The sequence below is a fragment of the Mirounga angustirostris genome, unplaced genomic scaffold (genome assembly GCF_029215605.1).
Source record: "Mirounga angustirostris isolate CCGP_5_RB_7025 unplaced genomic scaffold, mMirAng1.0.hap1 SCAF_4, whole genome shotgun sequence".
NCBI lineage: Eukaryota > Metazoa > Chordata > Mammalia > Carnivora > Phocidae > Mirounga > Mirounga angustirostris.
Genome location: NW_026991712.1, coordinates 171,974,289 through 171,997,127, shown reverse-complemented (window position 1 = coordinate 171,997,127; position 22,839 = coordinate 171,974,289). Strand labels below are relative to the sequence as shown.

The following is a 22,839-nucleotide window of genomic DNA, read 5'->3' as shown; positions in this document are numbered from 1 at the left end:
TAAGCAAAACCTTGAAATTTGCCAAGTAGGTATCTGGGGGTAGAGCATTCCAAGCAGAAGTTACAACCAGTGCAAAGGTCTTGAGGCAAGAGCAAGCTTAGGAAGTCCCCAGGCAGTGAGGAGTGTTAGGGTGCTAGGGAGGAGATCAAAGAAGAAATAGGGGAGCATCAGGCAGGATTTTAGCCTTTGTTCTGAGAAAAATGAGGGACTCTGGAGAAGGTTTCGAGCTTAAGAGTGACATGTCTAAGGTTTTCTAATAGGGTCAGTCCGCTGCATTTATAGATACTGAGTGGCAAGGGCAGAAGCAGGGAGGCCTGTTAGGAAGCCAGTGCAGAAATTGAGGCAAAAGTTGACGGCGCCTTGAGCCAGGATTACAGCCGTGTGGGTTTCCGGATAGTCTGGAAGTGGGATGAAAGGGAAAGAAAAGACGAGAGTAATACCAAGGCTTGTGTCCTAAACAAAGGAAAAGATGTAGCCATCAACTGAGACCCAAGACTCTGGGAGGAGCAGGTGGGTTTTCTGGGGTGTGTGGGGAGTGAAGGAGAGAAGGGTAGGGATCAGGAGTTCAATGTCTGGACTGGTTAAATTTCTGATGTCAATCCAAGTGGAAATTCCAGCAGGAAGCTGCCTGTACGAGTTTAAAGATCGGGAGGGAAGTCTGAGCTACAGGTCCACGAAGTTGCCAGCATATAACTGGTATTTAAAGCCGCAGGGATGAACAAATACACAGTATGGAGTGGGATGCGTGCTGCCAAGGCAGGAAAGGGAGGAGGCAGTGGGAGAGCCTGCGCGCGCGCGCGTTTGTGGGGGGTAACTTTATGAAATATGGCCAGAGGGACACCCGCCTTCCGGCGCTGGGCGGCAATGGGGCGCCCTGCACGCGATGCAGGAGGCCCCCCGGGCCAGGGCAGGGCGCCGAGGCGGCAGGGCGGCCCACCAGGCCCACGCCCAGGCTCAGGGCCACGGTTCTCTCGCCCGCTTCCTGCCGGTCGGCTGAAGCCGAAACTCCTCTGCCGGGTATTTTCAGCTTCCTCCCCAAACGAGTGAGCTGTGAAGATGGGGGGGCAACCCGAGGAAACGGCCACAGCGCAGACTTCATTCATACTATACAGCTCGACTGCTTTAGAGTCGATCTTAATAACTGGCAAACTCGTAAAAGCAACACAATCACAACTTTTACGATGACACGAAAGCCCGGGAGGCCTCCCTTCCGCGCGCGAGCCGCCTCGCCGGCGTCATTCTGAGGTAACAGCCTTTTTCTTCAATCGCTCCATGGAACCCCCAGGGCGGGAGGCCTCCTCCACTACGGGTCGAAGGATGGGTCAAGTCACGCTGCGCGAACAAGGCTGATCGAGCGCCACAAAAGGATTCGCAGGGCGGGGCGACCCGACGACTCTCTCTCTTGTTTTCATTGGCTGCGATCGCGAGACGCTCCTCCCGGACTGGCTACTTGGGAGCCTCGGAGACGGCAGCAGCCCGCCCCTTGGGCGCGCGTGCGCACGCGTGGCGGGTGCTCACTGCACTGAGCAGGCGCGGCCTCGTGTCGGCTGAAGGGGCGGGTGGAGCGGCGCGCGCTGCGTCCCGGCGCTCTGCTTTCCCTGCCGGTCCCGCCCTCCGTCGCGGCGGCGCGGTGTATTTTGGGATAGGGAGCGATCTCCGAGCGAGGCAGCAAGATGGACGCGGGATTCTTCCGCGTAAGTAGAAGCGCGGGGATCTGGGGTGAGGTGAGGGGCTTATCAGTAAGGCCCGGGGGGGGGGCCCCTAAACTCGGGACGGTTGTGGCCAGCGAGGGGAGGCTTCGAAGATCCTGATGATCTTCCGTGCCAGCGGACGCTCCCCCCCCTGCCCTGCGGCGGAGACCGGTGCGCCCCTGCGCAGTCTCCTCCTCCGGGATCGTCCCCCCTACGCGGCAGCGACGGTCGCCGGAAAATGGCGGCGGGAATGGGCCGGAGTGGTACCCCGCCGCCCGCCTGCCTGGTGGGGCCTGCAGGCCGAGCCGCGCGCGCCGCCCCGTCCTGGGGCCTAGTTGGGCCGCGAGGAGGAAGTCCCTGTGGGGAGGCCGGAGGGAAGCCCTGAGGTGACTGGCGGAGGAAGGATTCTGGAGAGTACGGTTTGGGGGGTACCGCCCCAGGAGAGCGTGTTAGGGAGGACAGGAAACGGCGTTCAGCGGCTTTTCTTGAGAGAACAGCGCCGAATCCACCCCCCCACCCCGTCCTAAGTCTTCGCGGAGGCGCGGGGTCAGAGTTCGCGGGAACTCCCGCCCAATTTGATATTCCTTTAGGGAGGGGAACTCCGATAATAGGTAGTTGGAACGTTTGAATCTGAGACTAAGGGCAACCGGTGCAACAAAAAGCGTGCACGTGTATGGAGGCAGGGGCCGGGGGTGGATCAACTCTCCTTCCCGCACACCGCCCCCCACCCGCGTTTGTTCTACTGTTTTGAAGTCCGCTGGAGAAAAGGGGCCTCTTACCTAGGTTCTCCCGGGGCCGCGCGTCCAACACCTGCAGGCGGGGAAGCTATCTCGTCGAAGTTGGTGCTCAGGGCCCAGACTTTACCAGGCTGGTACTGCTGGAACCTGTTTGTCCCATATTCCACTGCTGTAGGAAATGATTACCGAGTAGAGACCTAGATGGGTGGGAAGTGACACTAACAGGACTAAAGTTTGCGAATGCTTTTGATGCAGAACGGACCATATGGAGACCAGGGGTTTTGGTCAAAATCTATACTTTATGTGACGTAGGTTGGCTCTTTCCACTCCCTGGAGCGTATAATTCGCAGTTTGCGTGTTTTTAAAGGGAAAGTTGGAAGAGGGGGAAGACCAAGACTTTAAAGAACGTAACTCTTGACATTCTGAAGTCGACATTGAAATTCCTTAATTGGCTTTAATTGTGCCAACTAGTTTTTCATCAAAAATCCCAGGATTATTCCAAGCACCTACTTAAAATAGGCAGTTGTTTGTTCGTAGGCTTTGCAAGCGATACTGTAGTTATTTCTGTAATGATAGTCTCAATTGAGAGAGCTTATCAAATTTCCATTCTGTTGATGAACTCGTTTTCTAATTTCCATCAAAGTATTTTGTAGTAAGTACTCAATATTCCCATGATCCAAGTGTAATATTTTGACACAAAAGCCTATTCTTAGGATTTTTGTTGGCTGTTATTTCCAATGGAAGGGAGTTCCAATAGAAAAAGAACAAGGCAGTTGATAAATTTTAAAACAACGTTTGCTTTTGGTGTTAGTAAAAATCTGGAAGAAGAAGGTGTGGGTTTTTATATACTACCTATTATTCCTTAGAGGAGTTGACTGGATTTAAACTCCAGTTAAAAGAATTTAGGGAGTTACCTTGTTAGTACAGGCAACCAGATAGTAAACTGAATTTTTCAGTTCAGATAGTAATGATAGCTTTCATTTGCTGAATTTCTGCCACATGCCAGTTACTTTACATACATTATTTTTGAGATACACAGCCCTTGCAAAGTAGATTTTAGCAAGTAAGGAAACATTCTCAGAGGTTAAGGAACTTTGAGTCATATGGCTGAAGATCTTGGCAGAATTGGGGTTCTAATCCAGGTTCTTTACTTTCCTAAACAGAATTTTTTCTTGATCACTTTCTAAGGGACAGTGGCCAACTTAGTGTAATCAGTAGATTTCACATCACATAGCCAGTTATTTTGGTTATTTGGTCCAGTTGGAATGACAAAATGCAGACTAATTAGTGATCACTTAATGGTCTCAATTAGTATTTGTAAGCTCTCATTTTTCCAAAATCATTGCTGCAATTAAGTGAGTTAAGATAAACCTGTATTTTTCATGCATTCCAAGTTCTTAAAGTTGTGAAAACTGACTGAGTCCTAGGGTGTTTTCTTTTTCCTTTTCGCCCTGTTTATATGCATTGCCACAATAATTTCGTAAGCATGCTACTGGTTGTCACAAGAGGATGAAATTTAATGGTCTTGTTTGGATGTATATGTTAAGTATAGTAAATATTTCAATTTGTTCGCATTTATACAAAACCTTAAAAGTCTTTTAACATAGAAAAAGGTGTAAAAAGATACACATCAAACTTGGTTGTGGGGGAGGTGCTAGCTTTGTGTTGTATACTGCTATACTGTTTGATTTGTTACAATGAGCTTATATTTTGTTTGTAATTTTTAAATACAGTCAAGTTTTTTCAATGTCAGCTTCATTGGGAAAAAAGTATACATTCTACACCTATGAATGTTAGCTGTGGTGTTTTCTATTTATTTGATCACCCTGTTTTCTGCTGTAAAAGTCATAGCCATCATTAGCTGATAAAAAGTAGGCATTTAACTTTGAACTCTTAATTAAAATGTGTTTCTTTTCCTGCAGGGAACAAGTGCAGAACAGGATAATCGGTTCAGCAACAAACAGAAGAAGCTACTGAAGCAGCTGAAATTTGCAGAATGCCTAGAAAAAAAGGTATTCTTCCCAAAACTGTTTTTGCACCTTTTATAGCACAGTTGACTCAAACATTTTGGGACTGTTTTAATTAAACATTTTCCACCTTTTAGCAACACCGCACACAGAATAGCACAACCACACAAGAATGAGTCAGATTGTACCATGCTACACCAAAAAATTTCATAAGCTAAAAAGGAACTTGGTTGGACAAAAGTCTGAAGTGAGCTTTCTTTTAGGATTATGAACCTTGTACTCAAGAATTTCTTGCATGTTTTATCAGGTGGACATGAGCAAAGTAAATTTGGAGGTTATAAAGCCTTGGATAACAAAACGAGTAACGGAAATCCTTGGGTTTGAAGATGATGTTGTGATTGAGTTTATATTCAACCAGCTGGAAGTGAAGGTAATAATACACAAATGGCTCTTATTTCTGAATATGTGACATAATTTTGTGAATCTATGGAAACTGAATTTTTCTATGGAGTACAAATATAGGAGGGTTATTTTACAATGTTTGTTGTGAAAAGAATTCACTTTGTAAACAACTATTAAGCCTGGAAGTTTAGTGAAGGTACATAGTTTTGAAAGCTACACAGGTGAAAAATCAAACTTATTGTTTGTAATTTTGCTGTTACATGTTAAGTTACTTTGACAGCAATTTTCTAATGATAATGTGATTTATGATTTAAAAGGCCTGAACCAAAATGGAAGTTATTCCTTGCGTCTGAAGTATAGCACCATCACCTTATTAGGTCACAGCAGAGTGAGTGTCCCAATGTCGCTCTGACCCAACTCCCTTGATGATGCAGTGTGTGTTTGGAGGTGAGTTGTGTAAAGTGGCCGAACATCAACAACAACAACAACAACAAAAAAACACAAACAGGAAAGAGCAATTGGGTAAATCTATACACTGCTCTTTAAAAAATACTATTATGAGATGGACGTTTATGTGAAGCATGAGGGGCAATTCTGATTTGATTGGATATTGTTTTTAAAATAATCAAGTAACTGAAGTCTTTAGTTGTAGCTGCATGTCAGCTAGTCATCAATTAACATTTTAGGCACAGACTTTTGTTTACATTATGCTTAAACTTCAGACTGAAATAAATTGGCAGCATTATTAGAACCAGTTAATATAGTTATTTCTTTTTTTCATTCGTGAGATAATATGAGATGATGATAGAATTGATGTTTTGAAACCGTTTTATTATAAGATAGTTTGTTATTTTGCCACAACAACCCAAGGGATAGTAAGATGTACCATATGACCTTTTGGCAAATATACCAATGTGAATTTACCTTTACGTTAATCCTTTTCCCAAAGAGTTCGCCCTTGTGTTTTGACAGAACAGTTGGCATTTCAACTGATAAGGTATTTCTATTTTTAAAATAATTTGGTAATTACATTTTGTTCTGAATATTTTTAAAGATTAATTTTAAGAAAGCACTTCCTTTGAAATGTATACATTTTACTTAGAAAACAGGAACATGGGAAACCGTTTTTAAAATGATGATTAAAGATAGATTTTATTGGAGAAATGCTTTACTGATTTGTATTTTAGTGCTTTTTTAAAACCTAAGTATCTGGTAGTATTCCCCTTGTAGTGAGCATGAGATTAAAGTTTAGAACTTTTTAAAACAATCTTCTCTTTTTTTGTGGTTGTGTACTCATTATTGCTTGTTCGTCTTTTGCAATTTAGATAAATGATATAACATTAAACTCAAGGTGGTTGAGTTGCAGTAGGGAGTCGGAAGCAAGCCAAGGGAACATCTTTCTCTACAGGGGACTTGGCGATTCCAAACCCCCAAGGTTCCAAGAAGAAACTGAAGACACCTGGAATCTGTACTTGCTTTGTGCTATTGAGCTGTGCTTGTTATATGGACCTTGTTGCTTGACCAACAGATTTAGCATTTAAAAACCCAGTTACTTTTGAGAAAACTTGACCTCTTAGCCCTTTGTGGACAGTTGAGAATTTGAGGCATTGTTATAATAGATTTTCCTTATATAGAATTCAGCCTTTCAGCTTAGTCTTCAAAAGTTACAGAGTGCATGCATAACTTGTTAGTTTTCATAACTGGACGGTAGATATTTCATAGAAAGCTATCTTACAGTGTTAGAGAAGTGAACAGTTTATGTACTTTTTCAGTTTCTCTTTGGGGGAAAATTCCCAGGCAAGCAAACATTTTCTTTATTAGTAAATGCAGGAATTTGTGGATGTTCATGATGGTTTTTAAAGTTAATAAATGTAAGTAAGGCCCACTAACAGCCACATAGTCTAAAAATACTTACGAAATCCACAAAGGATTAACAGGCTGCTCTGATGCTTTTGGTAGAGTGAGAGAGAATTTGGTAATCTGTGCTAGAGATTATATTGCTGAGAAACTATTAGGGAAAACTATTTTTTAAGTAGTAAAGAATATATATGTATTTAAGCCCCTATGGTAGACTTAAAAAATACTAATTTAATGAGTTTTAGGTTGGTTTGGTTGGCTTGTTTTGAAGTAACCTGTTTCTCTTCCTGTCATGTCTTTTTGCAGAATCCAGACTCCAAAATGATGCAAATCAACCTGACTGGGTTTTTGAATGGAAAAAATGCTAGAGAATTTATGGGAGAACTGTGGCCCCTGCTCTTAAGTGCACAAGAAAACATCGCTGGAATCCCTTCCGCTTTTCTAGAACTGAAGAAAGAAGAAATAAAACAGAGACAAGTAATAGCCTTTTCTCTTTTGTGTAATGTTGATTTGAGAGAGTATCCAGACTGCTAAGACACTTTAAATTTTACGTGACCTAGAGCTAGGATCAGCATGTTGTTTTGCTTTGCTGTAATATATTCAAACATTCAGTTTTGATTCTCCACTCCTTTCCCCCAACCTCGACATTGAGTTTAAAATGTCATTTTCCAGGGCACCTGGGAGGCTCAGTTGGTTGAGCATCCCAACTCTTGGTTTCGGGCTCAGGTCATGATCTCAGGGTCGTGGGATCCAGCCCCTAGGGGCTCCATGTTCAGCAGGGTGTCTGCTTCTCTCCCTCACCATCTCCCCCTGCCCTTTCCCCTCCCCGTGCACACATGCTCGTGCACATGCGCATGCTCTCTCCAAAATAAATAAATAAAATGTCATTTTTCCAGAGTCCGGTAATTTGGTAGATAAATTTTTTTTTAAGATTTTATTTATTTGTCAGTGCGCGCAAGCAGGGGAAGCGGCAGGCGGAGGGAGAAGCAGGCTCCCGGCTGAGCAAGGAGCCTGATGTGGGACTCCACATCATGACCCCCCATGATGATAGAATTGATGTGAGCTGATCATGGTGAGCTGAAGGCAGACACTTAACTGAGCCACCTAGGCGCCCGATAAATTTTTTTTTTAATATGTGCATACTTAGAAGAAAATCTGAACTTTAATAACCACGTAAAAGGTAAGCACAGATTCTTCACATCGGCAGTGTATGTTAAATCACAAAAGAATAAGATGAATGAAAGTGATTTTTTTTTTTAAGTAAACTTGAGAATAGTCTTACTGGAAAGCAGAAGCCAATGAAATGGTTTATAGCATTGGTATTTATCAGAGGTGCAAAGTCTTCAATTTGTTGATCTCAAGTGTTCAGCTGTGTTTACTTTGAAAACTTGATCTTTGCAGATTGAACAAGAAAAGTTGGCATCTATGAAAAAGCAAGATGAAGACAAGGATAAGAGGGATAAGGAAGAAAAAGAAAGCAGCAGAGAAAAAAGGGAAAGGTCTCGAAGCCCAAGAAGGTATAATACAACACATGCATACCTGTTTCGCAAGCACTTTAGTTAGTAAAGTATTCTGTGTGTAGAAAGTTGCATAGTTAAAAAGGAAGCTAACAGCACTATTCAGAGAATTTCTTCCATTGTACAATTTTCACGGTGGACTAAGGTTTGTCTCTGGCCTAAAACACTTGTTTTGTTTGAGACAGATCATTTGACTATAATAATTGTCTCCTAAAATCTTGGTGAATTATACAACTCTTAATTCTTAAATCAAAATCTAGACTTGCCTTCCATATTGCATTTGTTTAAATATGGCATTTAATTATTTTAATCTACTCCAACTCCTTTCTTTCCTTTTTATTAGAAATCTGTGCCCCATTAGCCATTCGTATTATACTTATCTAATTCCCTGTTCTGCTTTTCTTAGATGGTTGTATTGTACCAAAAACAGATCATTTATTTGTTTTCTTCTTCCTTCCAATGAGGCTATGGTTAGGTTCCCATTTTTAAACCTACGACTCAGCTTCTACTGTATTTGTGGTGAAAGGTGAGAATTCTACTAGGCTTTCATTTTTAGAGTTCTAATTTTTTCATAAATCTGTTGGAATTAGTAAAGGGAGGAGGAAATTTCTTTGTTCATTTTAATTTGTATATTTGCTATTAAAACCTCCTTATCAGGGAAGCAGTACTATTTCTAGAGTTAAGCACATCACTGTGATAATTATTTCACTATTGATGAACCAGACCTGCTGTTTTACTTCAAGTTAGGGAAACTATTATTGTAAAGGAAAGGGAAGGGGTCTTCTCCTTTTCAGAAAGGCTATGTAGGTTTGACGTATTTCTCTTCTCTTCCAAAGAGGATATTACTTTAATTGCACTAGTCCTTTTTCTGGAATACCTAGACTACCTGACAAACTCTGTGGTGGGATCTGTCTGCATCTAAACTGGTTGGGTTTGAGTTGTTATTATGGAATTTCTCTTTACTTTCAAGCATCCTCTTCCTCTGAAAAGTTGGTCTTTGGTCTCCTCATCTCTGGGAATGATTAAGACTCTAAATCTAGTGTCTTAGGTCAGTGCTTTCCTCTTAAAACTGGTGTATCTGAGAATGTTGTTACCCTTTGTTTGCTTGCCTTTCTGGGGGTTTTTTGGCCCATCCCCCGTTAAGTAAATACGACAGGATACTTTATTTTCACAAGGAATTTCTCAGGTATAAGGAGCAGTGGTATTTAAAAAGATTAATTCTCACTTTGCCCTTTGACTCTCTCCCAATCCACATGATTCAAAAACCTGAAAAAAATTACTTTCATCCTAGACGCAAATCCAGATCTCCTTCCCCTAGAAGACGATCTTCCCCTGTCAGGAGAGAGAGAAAGCGCAGTCATTCTCGATCTCCCCGTCACAGAACCAAGAGCCGGAGTCCTTCCCCTGCTCCGGAAAAGAAGGAAAAAACTCCAGAGCTCCCAGAACCATCAGTGAAAGTAAAAGAACCTTCAGTACAAGAGGCCACTTCTACTAGGCAAGTATATAAAAATTCATTTATACATAATCACAGTTTCAGGCTATTATTGACTGCCAGTAGAATAACTCTTGAGTTACAGGGGTGCCTGGGTGGCTCAGTAGGTTAAGCGACTGCCTTCGGCTCAGATCATGATCCTGGACTCCCTGGATCGAGTCCCGTATCGGGCTCCCTGCTCGGCGAGGAGCCTGCTTTTCCCTCTCACCCTCCCCCCTCTCGTGTACTCTCTCTCTCTCTCTCATTCTCACTCTCTCAAATAAATAAATAAATCTTTAAAAAAAAAAAAAAAGAATAACTGAGTTACAAATATAAAATTACTTATTTCCCTTTTTATATTTTTTAAATCATAAAATCAGCTTGTTGAAAAGATTCCGGTTCTACAGGAGAGTTGTAAAAGACCCTAAAGGTGACCACTGCTATCGGTTGGTTGTATTGTTTCAGATATTTTATATATTGTAAATTGCTTTTTTCCCAATACTGTGGATGACTTTGTACTCTTAAAAATGTATATGGTTAGAATTGTTAGTTGCTCTTTAACTTTCACTTTAATTGCACTAGTCATTTTTCTGGAATACCTAGACTACCTGACAGACTCTGTGGTGGGATCTGTCTGCATCTAAACTGGTTGGGTTTGAGTTAAGTTGATCTTAGATCCCAAGATCTCCTAGGAATAAGGGAATTTGCCACCTTCCCTCTTCCTTTGGTTTTTCATTATCACTGGCTTCCAAAAAGCAGATGACCACAGAGCCAGTGAGCGACTTTTACCAATATTAAAATAACCTATTTGCAGTTCACTGTTCTTTAACTTTCATGTGTATGTATCTTTTTGGAGCTAAGAAGTCTTCATGGATTTTGAAAACATTTTAGAGAAAAATAACCTTATTACATCATTGTATTATGACTTAGGAGTCTGAGCTACAGAAGGGAAAAATAAGCTGTTTGTTTCTACAGTGACATCCTGAAGGTTCCCAAACCTGAACCTGTACCAGAGCCTAAAGAACCTTCTCCAGAGAAAAATTCCAAAAAAGAAAAGGAGAAGGAGAAGACCCGACCAAGATCACGGTCTCGTTCCAAATCAAGGTCCCGGACACGGTCTCGCTCTCCTTCTCATACTCGACCTAGACGGCGGCATAGATCCCGATCAAGGTGAGTTGTGGCTTCAAGATCCGTGTAGTTCTTGAGTTTTTTACCTGTTACTCTCTGGGTGGGATTAGGTAATTTCAGGGCAGTAGAGAGCATTTAGTATAAATGTTACTCTTTGGACTTGCAGAGAGAATTTGGGACCCTTTCTGTGCACCATAAAAATCTCTACATAAATGGAAAATCATATGCCTTGAAGTCCATTTTTAAAATATAGCTGTTGAGAAAACTGTGGCAAGGAATTCATTCCTTGCTCTTGTTTATTCAGGCCCTAATTCTGTTTGTTATGGCAGATCATACTCACCTAGAAGGAGGCCAAGTCCGAGAAGGCGGCCATCTCCTCGAAGAAGAACCCCACCAAGACGAATGCCACCTCCACCCAGGCATAGAAGGAGTAGATCTCCAGTGAGACGGTGAGGGCTTTCTTTTTTCTTGTTTTTTTTCCCTTTCCTTTTTTTTTTTTTCTTTTTTAATTTGGAAGTGTCAGTACTTGAAAGTGCACCACATTTGCTTTAGGCTAATGTTTGAATTAGTGTCCCCCTGGAATAAAGACCTCTGAGTGATTAAGTAGGTGATGGCCTTTTAAGGAGCCTCTTGTTTGAGGTTTAATTGCAATGGAAAGCAGTGCTTGTGCAGTGTTGGGGGGAAGACAAATTGACCATTTTACTGATACTTCGTGTTAGCTTACCCTTTTAGATCCCAAGATCTCCTAGGGATAAGGGAATTTGCCACCTTCCCTCTTCCTTTGGCTTTTCATTATCACTGGCTTCTGAAAAGCAGATGACCACAGAGCCAGTAAGCTACTTTTACCAATATTAAAATAACCTATTTGCAGTTACATTTTTGTTTTAAATGTTTTTTTCCTCATTATAGAAACGAATGTTTATAAAATTTCAAACAAATAACAAAGGGAAAGTTACCCATAATCCCATTCCATGGATATAGCCATTTTTAGCAGTTTGATGTCTAGGTACTTTTGAAAAGATTAGGCATAAAAGTAACCCTGTCAGTACCAATGTTCTTTTCTTAAAAATCATTTTAAAATTGGCATGAGGTTAAAATGTTTGGACCTAATATTTTAACAAAAAGATTGGTGCTAAATCTGCCCAAAGTAGAGGCCTGGTGCACTGGTAGCAGAGTTTAGGGCCTTCTTTACCTCCTGGGAAGGAGCTGTGATTATTGTGCTTCAGATTATACCTAGCACAGAATTTTTTGTGTTTGAGTCTTTGAGATTTTTGCAGGGATATGAATCTACTTGGAAATAGGGGAAATACCAAACTCCATGATTTTTTGTTTCTGCAGTCAGGGTTTTCAAAGTCCCGTATTTTTTCAAAAGAAAATATTTGGGGAGGGGGTTATGATAAAATGAACCATTTTTATGACTACTGCTAAAAATGATAGACTTGATGTTACAATTGACAAATGAGACTAATGGCATAAATGATCAGTCGATTTAGGCATCACACTTCTAAAATTGGTTATTCTTTTTTAGGAGAAAAGTAATGCTGGTGCTTTCTAGTACAAGATTAGTGGAAACAGCTATTTCTTATATTGGAGTTTTGCAAACTGTGTTTTGATTGTGCTTACTGAGCCATTTAGCAGTCAAAATATTTTGCAGATTGTGTAAGATTCCCTTTCAGCCAGTTTCTATCTCACACTTAAGGTAGGGTTTCTTTTTTTCAGGTTCTCAGGAATTCTTCCGCCAAAGGTGAATTCTGCAGGTACACATAATTGCAACAAAACTTACCACAAATTTTGCCGCAGAATTCGAGAGGCCCCTGCTTCTAAGTTTATGTAGCTAAATGAATTCCAAACCCAGTTGCACATCTTTTTTTAAAAAGTTGCAACCTAAAGGTTGTTGGACATTTTGCTATCAAGTAGAAAATACTTTGCCACCCAAATTTTGTATGCAAACTCCAAACAGTGATGATTTCCCTAAGGAAGAAAGAGACTGGTTAGTTACCATATTATAGCACTCAACGTGACATATTTTATAGCTGGAAAGACAACTCAAACAGAAGCACTTATCAGAATAAGTTATTCATATTTAGTCTCAGAACTAGCTGTTTCCTGTCCTAGGTTGTGGTTTTGTTTCCCCTTTTTTTTTTTTAAACTTACTATGTGCTTAGCTACATAAACTCAAAAGTTGGATAAAAATAGCTATATTTTTTTGTAAACTGTACATACCTATAAGGTCCCTCTTGACAAATACGCAGTTAATGAATGCAAATACTTTATTCCACAGAAGAAGGCGTTCATCAGCATCCTTGTCTGGAAGTAGCTCATCATCCTCTTCGTCCCGTTCCCGGTCACCGCCAAAGAAGCCTCCTAAGAGGACATCCAGCCCCCCTCGAAAAACTCGTAGGTTATCTCCTTCAGCAAGTCCTCCCAGGCGAAGGCATAGGCCATCACCTCCAGCAACTCCACCACCAAAAACTCGTCATTCCCCAACACCCCAGCAGTCAAACCGTACGAGAAAAAGTCGTGTTTCTGTCTCTCCAGGGAGAACTTCAGGTAAAGGTAAAAATCAGACGCATAAAAATAATGTTTGTTCTTCATTTGACTCCAAAGTCCCCAGTCATTTGTTGCTGCCCCTGCTGTCCCTCCCCCTTCAGGGTGTGAACTAGCTGGGTAAAATTTTGTATGTGATATTCTTTGTAAATTTGCTTATCACCTTTTCTTTTCTGCTCTAAGTTCTTAGGGTTTGTTGCAGTAGAGTTTGCATGTAAATGTGTTTTGGTTTTAGCATTTGCCCTCTGGCATCAAGTAGGTGGAGAAATACATTACCAGCCCATGGGCTGGGTTGGGGTAACTTACCAAAGTTTGTGTTGTCATGATAAGGGATCATTTTATTACTATGAAGACTGGTTAACTTTTTTTCCCTGAAGATTTTTTTGTTTGATATCTTATTTGAGGACTTCATATTGTTTTAATTCTTTCTTGGCCACATTGTGCTCCTTAGGGAAGAACATGGTGTCCTCTTAAAAGCTGATTTGTTTATTAATTTAGGCTCTAGGCAGGGTTCTTCTGAGTGTTGTCCTTGGTTTGTTCTGCAGATTGATTTCTGAGGAATTTATGATCTGTGATCCTGCCAGGCAAGGAGAATGCTCTGTTAGTCTGAGTGAAGGTTGTGGTGTATTGGGGTCTGTTCTTTTAGCATAAATACACAAGGAGAAAAGCAGTAGGATCTGTTTGCTTTGGGCCTCTGGTGTTTAGGGCTGAGATGATAGCCTGAAAGGTGAGTAGTGGGGGAGGGGAAATCCTAAAAGCTGCTCTAGTAATTGGTTTTTGAGAAGCAGTCCGTAAGTTGATTTATACTGGGCTTGCTCTGATCACATCTAAATTTTTAGGTTAGAAAAAGAAGATGGGGATGGGCAAAATTTTGAGTGTTTATTGAGGTATAGACAAGCCATCAGAGTGACGGGGGACTGGCAGATAATGCTGATCTGTAAAGAGTAATGTGTAGATTATTTTCTGAATTTTAACATTAATTTGGTGATTATATAATTTTATATGTGGTCATTTTTGTTACATTGGCTCTTTATACCTAGGCAGACAGCTGGATGAGAATAGACACATTTGGGTCTACCAAGTTCAGACTTAATTTAAGTATGGGAGGGGGCCTTAGGGTCACTTACTTTCATAACCTCATGTCCCATATTACCTTTTGTTCAAAATTAGGACAGTTTCAGTACTTTCCAGCCACCTTGTCCAAATCTGATGCCCATTGTCCTAACCAGTTTTTTTCTTTTTCTGTGAAGTGTTTGTATTTTTGAATATTTTTTTTCCCTTCATCTGGAACCTTTAGAAAGCTCTCTAGTGAAAGAATACTACCCACCTTTTATTTTACAAAAACATATCAAGTTAGGATCTTTCTATTTACATTATAGCCAAAGAGTAATAAAAGCATCTGAACGGGAGGACTGAATCTTTGTTAAAATAGGTTGCTAGGTATTAACTTTTTTCAGAGTCTACCCAGGAACCAACCTCTTGTGTTCTGATACACTGTCAAGGGGAGTGGGCTACTGCTTTCTTTTTTTTTTTTTAAGATTTTATTTATTTATTTGACAGAGAGAGACACAGAGGGAACACAAGCAGGGGGAGTGGGAGAGGGAGAAGCAGGCTCCCCACTGAGCAGGGAGCCAGATGCGGGGCTCGATCCCAGGACCCTGGGATCATGACCTGAGCCAAAGGCAGATGCTTAACCATCTGAGCCACCCAGGCGCCCCGAGCTACTGCTTTCAAAAAAAAAAAAAAAAAAGCAGATATGCACATAGAGAAATAAGTCATGGTGGAAGACAAAGAACTAGTTATATTCCTTTGGATTCTGGGACAGGTTTTCCATGTCCAAACAAAACACAGCCAAAGAGGACGCACTGTAGGCAACATCGTCAGAGAGCCTGGTGTCTACTGAAGCTGAATTTGGCTCTAAATACTTGGAAATAACATTTTATAGTAAAATGATCCTAGTCTGTGTGATGAAATTTCAGAGGTAGAACAGACTTTAGAGATTGTTATCAAGAAACCGGTTCTCAGGTTAAGTGATTTGGTCAAGGTCAACCAGCCAGGACTAAAATTTGGGTTCTCATTTCCCAGTAGAAAAATGTATACTTTGCCCAACTTTCCTATCCCAGAATGTTGTTTTGATGGCTAGAGGTGGAAGATGGAGGGCAGGGTGAAGTTCTTTAGTTTCTATACCTGGTGATGTGATTTCTGAAATTCCTTTTTATGATACTCCATGGCTAATAAGATCAGTGATAACCATTGAAGTGTAATAGATTTTACTTACGTATTTCATGTAGTAGTTACCAGTCAGGACTTTTTAATATTGGGCAAATGGAGTAGGAAGGATTCAGGGAAAGTATTTGAGGGAATTTAGAGGTAAATTGGAGTATACTGTACAGTCTTATCTGAAAGGATCTTCAGGAAGCATTTTGTAATCAGTGGCGTGTCAGTTAAATTGGCATTATCTTAGTACATAAAGCAGTGCTTTGAAATCAGTGGGATATTTAATGAAATATGTTTACAGAGGATCTATACCTATTGTAATTTTAGGATGAGATCAGTTTAACCCTATAAATTGTATTCTGTAGACAATGATTATTTCACCAATTCTGGTAACAGTGACTTATCTTTACACGGGATCGTTTGGACAAGTCTGGGAGATTAATAATTAATAGGACTACTGAAGTAGATTTAAAATTTTGGTTTTTCATTTGACTTAGAAGATTTCTGACTTTATGCTAGAATGATTTTGCCCCTTGAATACTAAAAATAAAACATTAACATAATAAACTATAAAATCTCATCTAGATAAACACATCCGGATGAAACATTAACTCTGTTAATACTACGATTCAATCATATTTAAACCAGCATAGGGGTATATAATAGATACTTGTTCTAATGGTATGAGTATTTTTACAGTAGACTTTAGCTAAGCCATTCATGAGAGATTGGATCAGGATAAAATTGCAATTATGTATTTCTGTGGGGGAAAAATGTGTATATTCTAGTTCAGTTGTGTTTATTTAGTTGGCATTTGTCAACTGTCTTGCAGACATAGCCAAATTTTTAATGTGTCTTTGAGGAAAATTCATTCTGACATTCAGTTTGCTTCCAAATACAAATTTTGGAACCCACTTCTCTTAGGTGGTAACTTGAACATGTGGGGTTTATAGATAACTGGATGCCTCTACTAACATCTCAAGAATTGAAGATTAACTGACACTTTAAAGTGGAGAATACTGACCCAGAAAAATAGCCTCAAATCCTTAAAAGTTTAAAAGCATTTGTATTTTATTTCTTTGAATTTGTTAAAATACAAGTTTTAAATGCACTTTTGCTGCCATGTTTCACAATAACTAATTAGGTTTTAACCGTTTTTTTTACCGAATCCAGTGTTTTGTTGAAAATGCTTACTTATTAGGTAGAATCATTAATAAAATGCAGGTCATTTAAAAAGTATCGTGGTTTAAAAAAGGGGAGGGGTGCACCTGGGTGGCTCAGTCAGTTAATCACCCGACTCGATTTTGGCTCAGGTCATGATCTCAGGGTTGTGAGATCAAGCCCTACGTTGGGCTCTGTGCTCAGCAGGGAGTCTGCTTGTGATTCTCCCTCTGCTCCATCCCTCCTTGCTTGCTCTCATTTACTCTCTCAAATAAATCTTAAAAAAAAAAAAAAAGTATTGTAAATTCTTCAGTTTGACTACTTTAGCAAAGATGAGATTTCTGTTTCAGATCACTAGCTCTCTTAGTTACTGCCCCTTAGAATAAGGCTTTACAGAATTCTGAGTATGAGTGTGTTAAAAGAAATGTATCTACATTCTGGGTCAACATCCCGTAGTAATTGCTTTAATCAAACAGAAAAGATAAATAAGGATCCTCAGGGGATCATATTGTCCTCAAATTGAGTTCTTAGCAGCATGGTCTCAAATGATGTTTCAGGTTAATCTGTGGCAAGATCGGTGGTTATATCTGTATATACTTTTGATTTTAGTTGAAATAGTGGATGGATATTATCAATTGAGCTGGTTAATTGGAAATCAAAGCTGTGCTCTAGAAATAGTCTTGGGTTCAGATCCTAGTCACTTTAATGATCTATGTGACTTCAGTTGAAGTTACTTCTTTTTAAGCCTCAGATTTCTCCTCCTGTAAAATGGGGGTTAATACTAGCGACAGTGCTTAGCACTGCTTAATAATACAGCAAGCATACAAAAGACAGTTGCCATAATTTTCCATGCAACTTGGAAAAGAGAAGTTGGATAATTCAGAAGGCACTCACAGCTCTCCTACTACCTGGAGGTATATTTCAGAGCTTCTGCCCCTTCCTCCCCCTCCTTTTAAGCTTTGGAAAGAATCCTTCAGCCTTAGTATTTATTTTTCGTATTACGAGGATTTACTTTTTTATGGGTAGTTTAAATCTCTCATGTTATTATGAAGGTTGTATTGGTACATAAAGAATCTTTAGTCTCTTGGTGGCTCATTCCTCTTCTCCAAAACAAATCTCTTTCTCTGAAGATTTCATCAGATCTATTTTTTTTTAAGATTTTATTTATTTATTCATGAGAGACCGAGAGAGAGAGAGAGAGAGAGAGAGAGGCAGAGGGAGAAGCAGGCTCCCCGCAGAGCAGAGAGCCTGATGCGGGACTTGATCCCAGGACCCTGGAATCATGATCTGAGCTGAAGGCAGACGCTTTACCGACTGAGCCACCCAGGCGTCCCTCATCAGATCTATTTCTTAACCATTTATCAGTTTTATAACTTTTCTGAACCCAGGTATAGTTGGGTGCTTGGAAATTATTGTGCTGATGATGCCTCCGTAGTTGAGTGTATGTGTTTTTAGGTTGTGGGATTAAGCACCCAGAGCTTTACTGAGCTGAATGTTACAAATATCTTCTACACGGAGCTTCTGCTGCAAAACAGCAACTCCCAGTTTCTCTCTCTTTTTTTTTAAAGATTTTATTTATTTATTTGAGATAGAGAATGAGAGAGAGAGAGCACATGAGAGGGGGGAGGGTCAGAGGGAGAAGCAGACTCCCTGCCGAGCAGGGAGCCCGATGCGGGACTCGATCCCGGGACTCCAGGATCATGACCTGAGCCGAAGACAGTCGCCCAAACAACTGAGCCACCCAGGCGCCCCTCCCAGTTTCTCTTAACTGGCATTTCTCTTGGGAGAATCTTCAGATTCAAAAATCATTATAGCGCTTTTCAAGGCTTTCACCAAACATTTAATTTATTATTAAATTATTGATTTATTATTTAATTATCAAATTCTTTATAAGGATAGTGACACCTGTTGTACCATTAAGACAGTGTCTTGTGTGGCTTTGTTGTTTTGTTTTGCTTTCCCACGTACGTATTTTTTTTCCTTCTTTTTAGTAACAAAACATAAAGGTACTGAGAAAAGAGAGTCCCCTTCACCAGCACCTAAGCCTAGAAAAGTAGAGTTATCTGAATCGGGTAAGTTTTCGTGTGTTTTTTTGTTAAGCTGGATTAGATTTTTTGGCACATTTCATCATCCCCTCTGGTTAAAGATAATTATAGGATATGACTTAGTGGTTAAGAGCTATGGCTCTGAAGTTGAGACCAATCTGGTTTGAATCCCCAGTTTCACTACTTAACTGCTTTTTGTTTAATTACTTAATTTATCTGACCCTCACTTCTTTTATCTCAAATACAGATAACAGTACTGTCCTTCAGGTTTTTTATGATTAACTGAAATAATGCCTATAAAGTCCTTAGCGCTTAGCGTGACCTATAGTAAATAAATTTGGATTACATGTGGTGAACATAGTCTAAAATCAGCATTTAAATTGGCATTTTAAAGCTTTTTGTAAGAAAAAAAAAATATATATATATAGTTGTATTGCTTGACCCAATGAGATAGAGGTTTAAGAGACCATTTTCCAACTCAAGTATGTTACATTTTCTGTATGCATAACTAAAGAAACACTTTCTAAATGCATCCATCTTTCAGAAGAAGATAAAGGTGGCAAAATGGCCGCGGCAGATTCTGTGCAGCAGAGACGTCAGTACAGACGACAGAACCAGCAGTCTTCATCTGGTACGGATATGGAGTCAACTGTTTTCTGTCTATATCCTCATGAAAAATACTCCACAAATATAAATCTCCATCCTTGTAGTGAGCGTACATGGGAGAAATATGTGCCTGCATAGAAATCTGTTCAAGGGGAGGAAGTATTACTTTTGGTTTTTGGTGTTAAGTCTTTTCTTAAAACTTAATTTTCTTTTAAATAGTTATAAACAATAGATCTTTGCAGTACAATAGTAAAACAGACGGGTATAAAATTTGGAAAAGTATAATTCTTCTCCCAACCCCTGGTCTTACTCCTGGAAGCTTTTCTTCAGAATTTTTTTGTGCCGTCTATAAGGATCTATGGTTTAAAAGGGCAAAAAACCCCAAAAAACCTGCATAAGCTCAAACTGTATGTTGCCTCCCTTTTTAACTTATTATATCTAGATATCTTTCCCTGTTCTTAGATCTAATTTAATAGCCAGAACCTTTCATTGTAATAATTAATACACTGTAATTTATTGAGCCAGTCACCTGCTTGGACATTTAGGTTGTTTCTGGGTTTTGTGTACTTTATATCTGTAAAAGAATAAATATTTATTTAATTACTAATAATTAATTTTATTAGCTCTGGGTATTTGTGACCGAGTTTAGGTGTGCTACCTTTTCTTTTCATTTACGAAATAGAGATCAAAGCACCCCACAGCGGCATTAAGTCCATTAAAAGCCCATCGAGGTTTTGCAGCTCTTTAAACATGAAGTTAGGGCGCCTGGGTGGCCCAGTCGTTAAGCATCTGCCTTCGGCTCTGGTCATGATCCCAGAGTTCTGGGATCGAGTCCCACATCGGGCTCCCTGCTCAGCAGGAAGCCTGCTTCTCCCTCTCCCACTTCCGCTGCTTGTGTTCCTGCTCTGGCTGTCTCTGTTTCTGTCAAATAAATAAATAAAATCTTTGGGGAAAAAAAAGTTAAATCATAGGAAGGCTTAAAAATGCATATATGTCTTGGGTGTTTTGGTACTTGGGACTTTGTTTTATTCTTTTTTTTAAGAGAGGTGGAGAGAGAGAAAGCATGGGGGAGGGGAGAGGGAGAGACTCTTAAGTAGGCTCCATTCCAAGGGCAGAGCCCGACACAGGGCTTGATCTCAAGACCCTGAGATGATGACCTGAGTCGAAATTAAGAGTCGGATACTTAACCAACCAAGCCACACAGGTGCCCTGGGACTTTGTTTTGATATTTGGGAACAGTTATTATTTTAAGTTAAGGAAACCATGTGCAAACAATTGAAGTTTTTCTTTTTGCAGTCCCAGACATTTGCTACCAGGCCTGTAGGAAAGGCTTGTCACGTACATTCTTTTTGTTTGTGTGATAAATGCTAGGGACGTGGAAAGAAGTTTTTCAGACCCTAATTCAGACCCATCAGTAGTTTTAAAAGTGCTTAGAGTAACAAGCCTCAAGTACTTCCTTGAGATGCTTTTTGTGCTTAATTTGGAAAATCACTAGATTCTTAAGGGACACTTGTATCCTATTGGAGTGTGCCTTGAGAATGATTTATATAACTTCATTATATAATAATGATGTATATTTATGCTTGGTTTTTAAGTCACTGACTATATATTGATAATAACCTTTGTTCAGGACTGATGGCTTGTATACATGCTTGCTTGCATAAGTGGGCTTAACTTGCTAATTTGGACACTCCCATCTGCTTAGATTCAGAAAATATGGGTAGACTCTTTTAAGCACAGATGTAACATAATTTTTGTTTATTGTGTAATTATAGATTCTGGCTCCTCTTCTTCCTCAGAAGATGAGCGACCCAAGAGGTCCCATGTGAAGAATGGTGAGGTAGGCAGGCGGCGGAGACATTCCCCTTCCCGGAGTGCCTCTCCATCACCTCGAAAGCGCCAGAAAGAGACTTCCCCTCGGTAATGTCTTTTCTTTCAGTAGTCTTCACTGGTGTTCTGTAGTTGTGATGAAACTTCTAACTTAAGGGATGGGCTACAGGCTTATTTTAGAAATTGGTTAATTCCTTCATTTCAGGGATTCACACACAGAAGGAGATGGTCAGATTTGGGGGGTTTGGGGACATTTTCTTTGCTTTATTTGGTGGTTATCACTATTAGTGAGATCTTGGTAAGTTTTGTTTGTACCACCATGTCTTATGTCTGCATGACTAGATCAGTGAAACCATAGCATTAACTTCTGAACATCTTGGAACATCAAAAAGAAAAAAAAAAGACATCGCCATTAGTGATACTTAACTCCATTGAAGTAAATAATTTGGTGAATGGAATTCCTGACCTTTGTTTTTCTCCACTGCTCTCAGGATGCAAATGGGAAAGCGATGGCAATCGCCAGGGACTAAAAGGTTGGTTAGCCACTACTTTGTACCTGAGGCTACATGTCAGGGTGTAGTGACGGGATTGCTACTTAGGGGACCTGCTCCCATCCCTGTGTAGACAGCGGGGATGGCTGTGAGAAGTTCCGAGTTCTAGTGGATTATATTTCTTTGCACGTCAAATTAATGACAGAACTTGTACACAGTGTTCATTTTAGAGTACCATTTGAGCTTAGATTTTTGTTCAGTTATAGTACGTGGATATTTTCCAAGCAGTAGGGTAATAATAGCTCCTTAGATTTAGTGGGGAGGGCCTGTGTGGTGGCTTTCAGGAAAGCAAGAAAAACTTGGGAAAGACTTCAAAAAAGATTAAAGATGAACATGAGGCTCTGGCCATGTTCAGTGTCCTCTGCAGTAGGAAGGTAGGTTGCATATCTTCACTGAACCTTTTTGATCACGTGTCTGTGACTATAAAAACTAACATTTTAGAGTTTAATCATAAATAGAAATCTGTAATTCAGGCCTATGTCATACGTGAGAAAAAAGGCTCAGAAGTAGTAAAATGAGTCTCTTAGGGTATAAAGGGACAAAGCCTGATCTTAGCCCTGTGCTGCTGACATTATACCATTATATTGTCTTCATTAGTCTTCTCCCTTTTTGGGGGGCGGGGTCTTAGCTGCTGCTAAATTTCTGAGTGTTTATCCTTCATGAAACTATCACATTGTCCTCTTTATAGCTCACTTTTTGAAGTTGTGTTGTTTTAGGTAGTCTCACTGATTAATAAGAGTTCTGTTGGAAAGATTCTTTGGAACTAGTCAGCAGTGTTTGTGATGGAGCAAAGTTGTGTATTTGTGTTGTGGAACACTTGACAATAAAAACCTTTTAAAAGAAGGATAAATTTAGGTGCCAGATCATTCCGTTTCCAACTATAATATCCCTGACTTCTGGAAAATTGCTAGTACAACAGCAAAAAAGTTGCTTTACAAAATCAGGTTAGTGGTGAGATTCCTTCCCCCTCCTACACCCTCCCCTTATGGAACTGCTTTCTTTTTGGAAATGATTTATCAACACTGATGTCCACTGCCCTGCTCCAGGGTATTTTTGTTTATCCTCTTTAAAAAGGCCTGCAGTTTTAATGATGTTAGAAATTGCTATCAGGT

General features: G+C 40.2%; 1 protein-coding gene across 11 annotated transcripts in view; it reads left to right on the top strand.

Moving 5' to 3' along the window:
* Positions 1-446: 446 nt before the first annotated feature.
* The window catches only part of SRRM1 (serine and arginine repetitive matrix 1), a 32,173-nt gene continuing 9,780 nt past the window's right edge, over positions 447-22,839 (top strand). The window contains exons 1-13 of one of the 11 annotated variants that reach the window (XM_045898429.3): positions 447-510; positions 4,351-4,440; positions 4,703-4,825; positions 6,961-7,131; positions 8,056-8,171; positions 9,463-9,666; positions 10,618-10,812; positions 11,100-11,219; positions 13,052-13,326; positions 18,687-18,767; positions 19,285-19,371; positions 21,122-21,266; positions 21,668-21,709. In XM_045898429.3, coding sequence (XP_045754385.1) covers positions 4,709-4,825; positions 6,961-7,131; positions 8,056-8,171; positions 9,463-9,666; positions 10,618-10,812; positions 11,100-11,219; positions 13,052-13,326; positions 18,687-18,767; positions 19,285-19,371; positions 21,122-21,266; positions 21,668-21,709 — 1,553 coding nt within the window. In that variant the 5' untranslated portion in view covers positions 447-510; positions 4,351-4,440; positions 4,703-4,708. Of the gene's footprint in view, positions 511-1,537; positions 1,695-1,938; positions 2,078-4,350; positions 4,441-4,702; positions 4,826-5,114; positions 5,245-6,960; positions 7,132-8,055; positions 8,172-9,462; positions 9,667-10,617; positions 10,813-11,099; positions 11,220-13,051; positions 13,327-18,686; positions 18,768-19,284; positions 19,372-21,121; positions 21,267-21,667; positions 21,710-22,839 lie in introns of those variants that run through there. The other 10 variants (XM_045898422.3, XM_045898420.3, XM_045898419.3 and 7 more) reach the window with 10 other exon arrangements.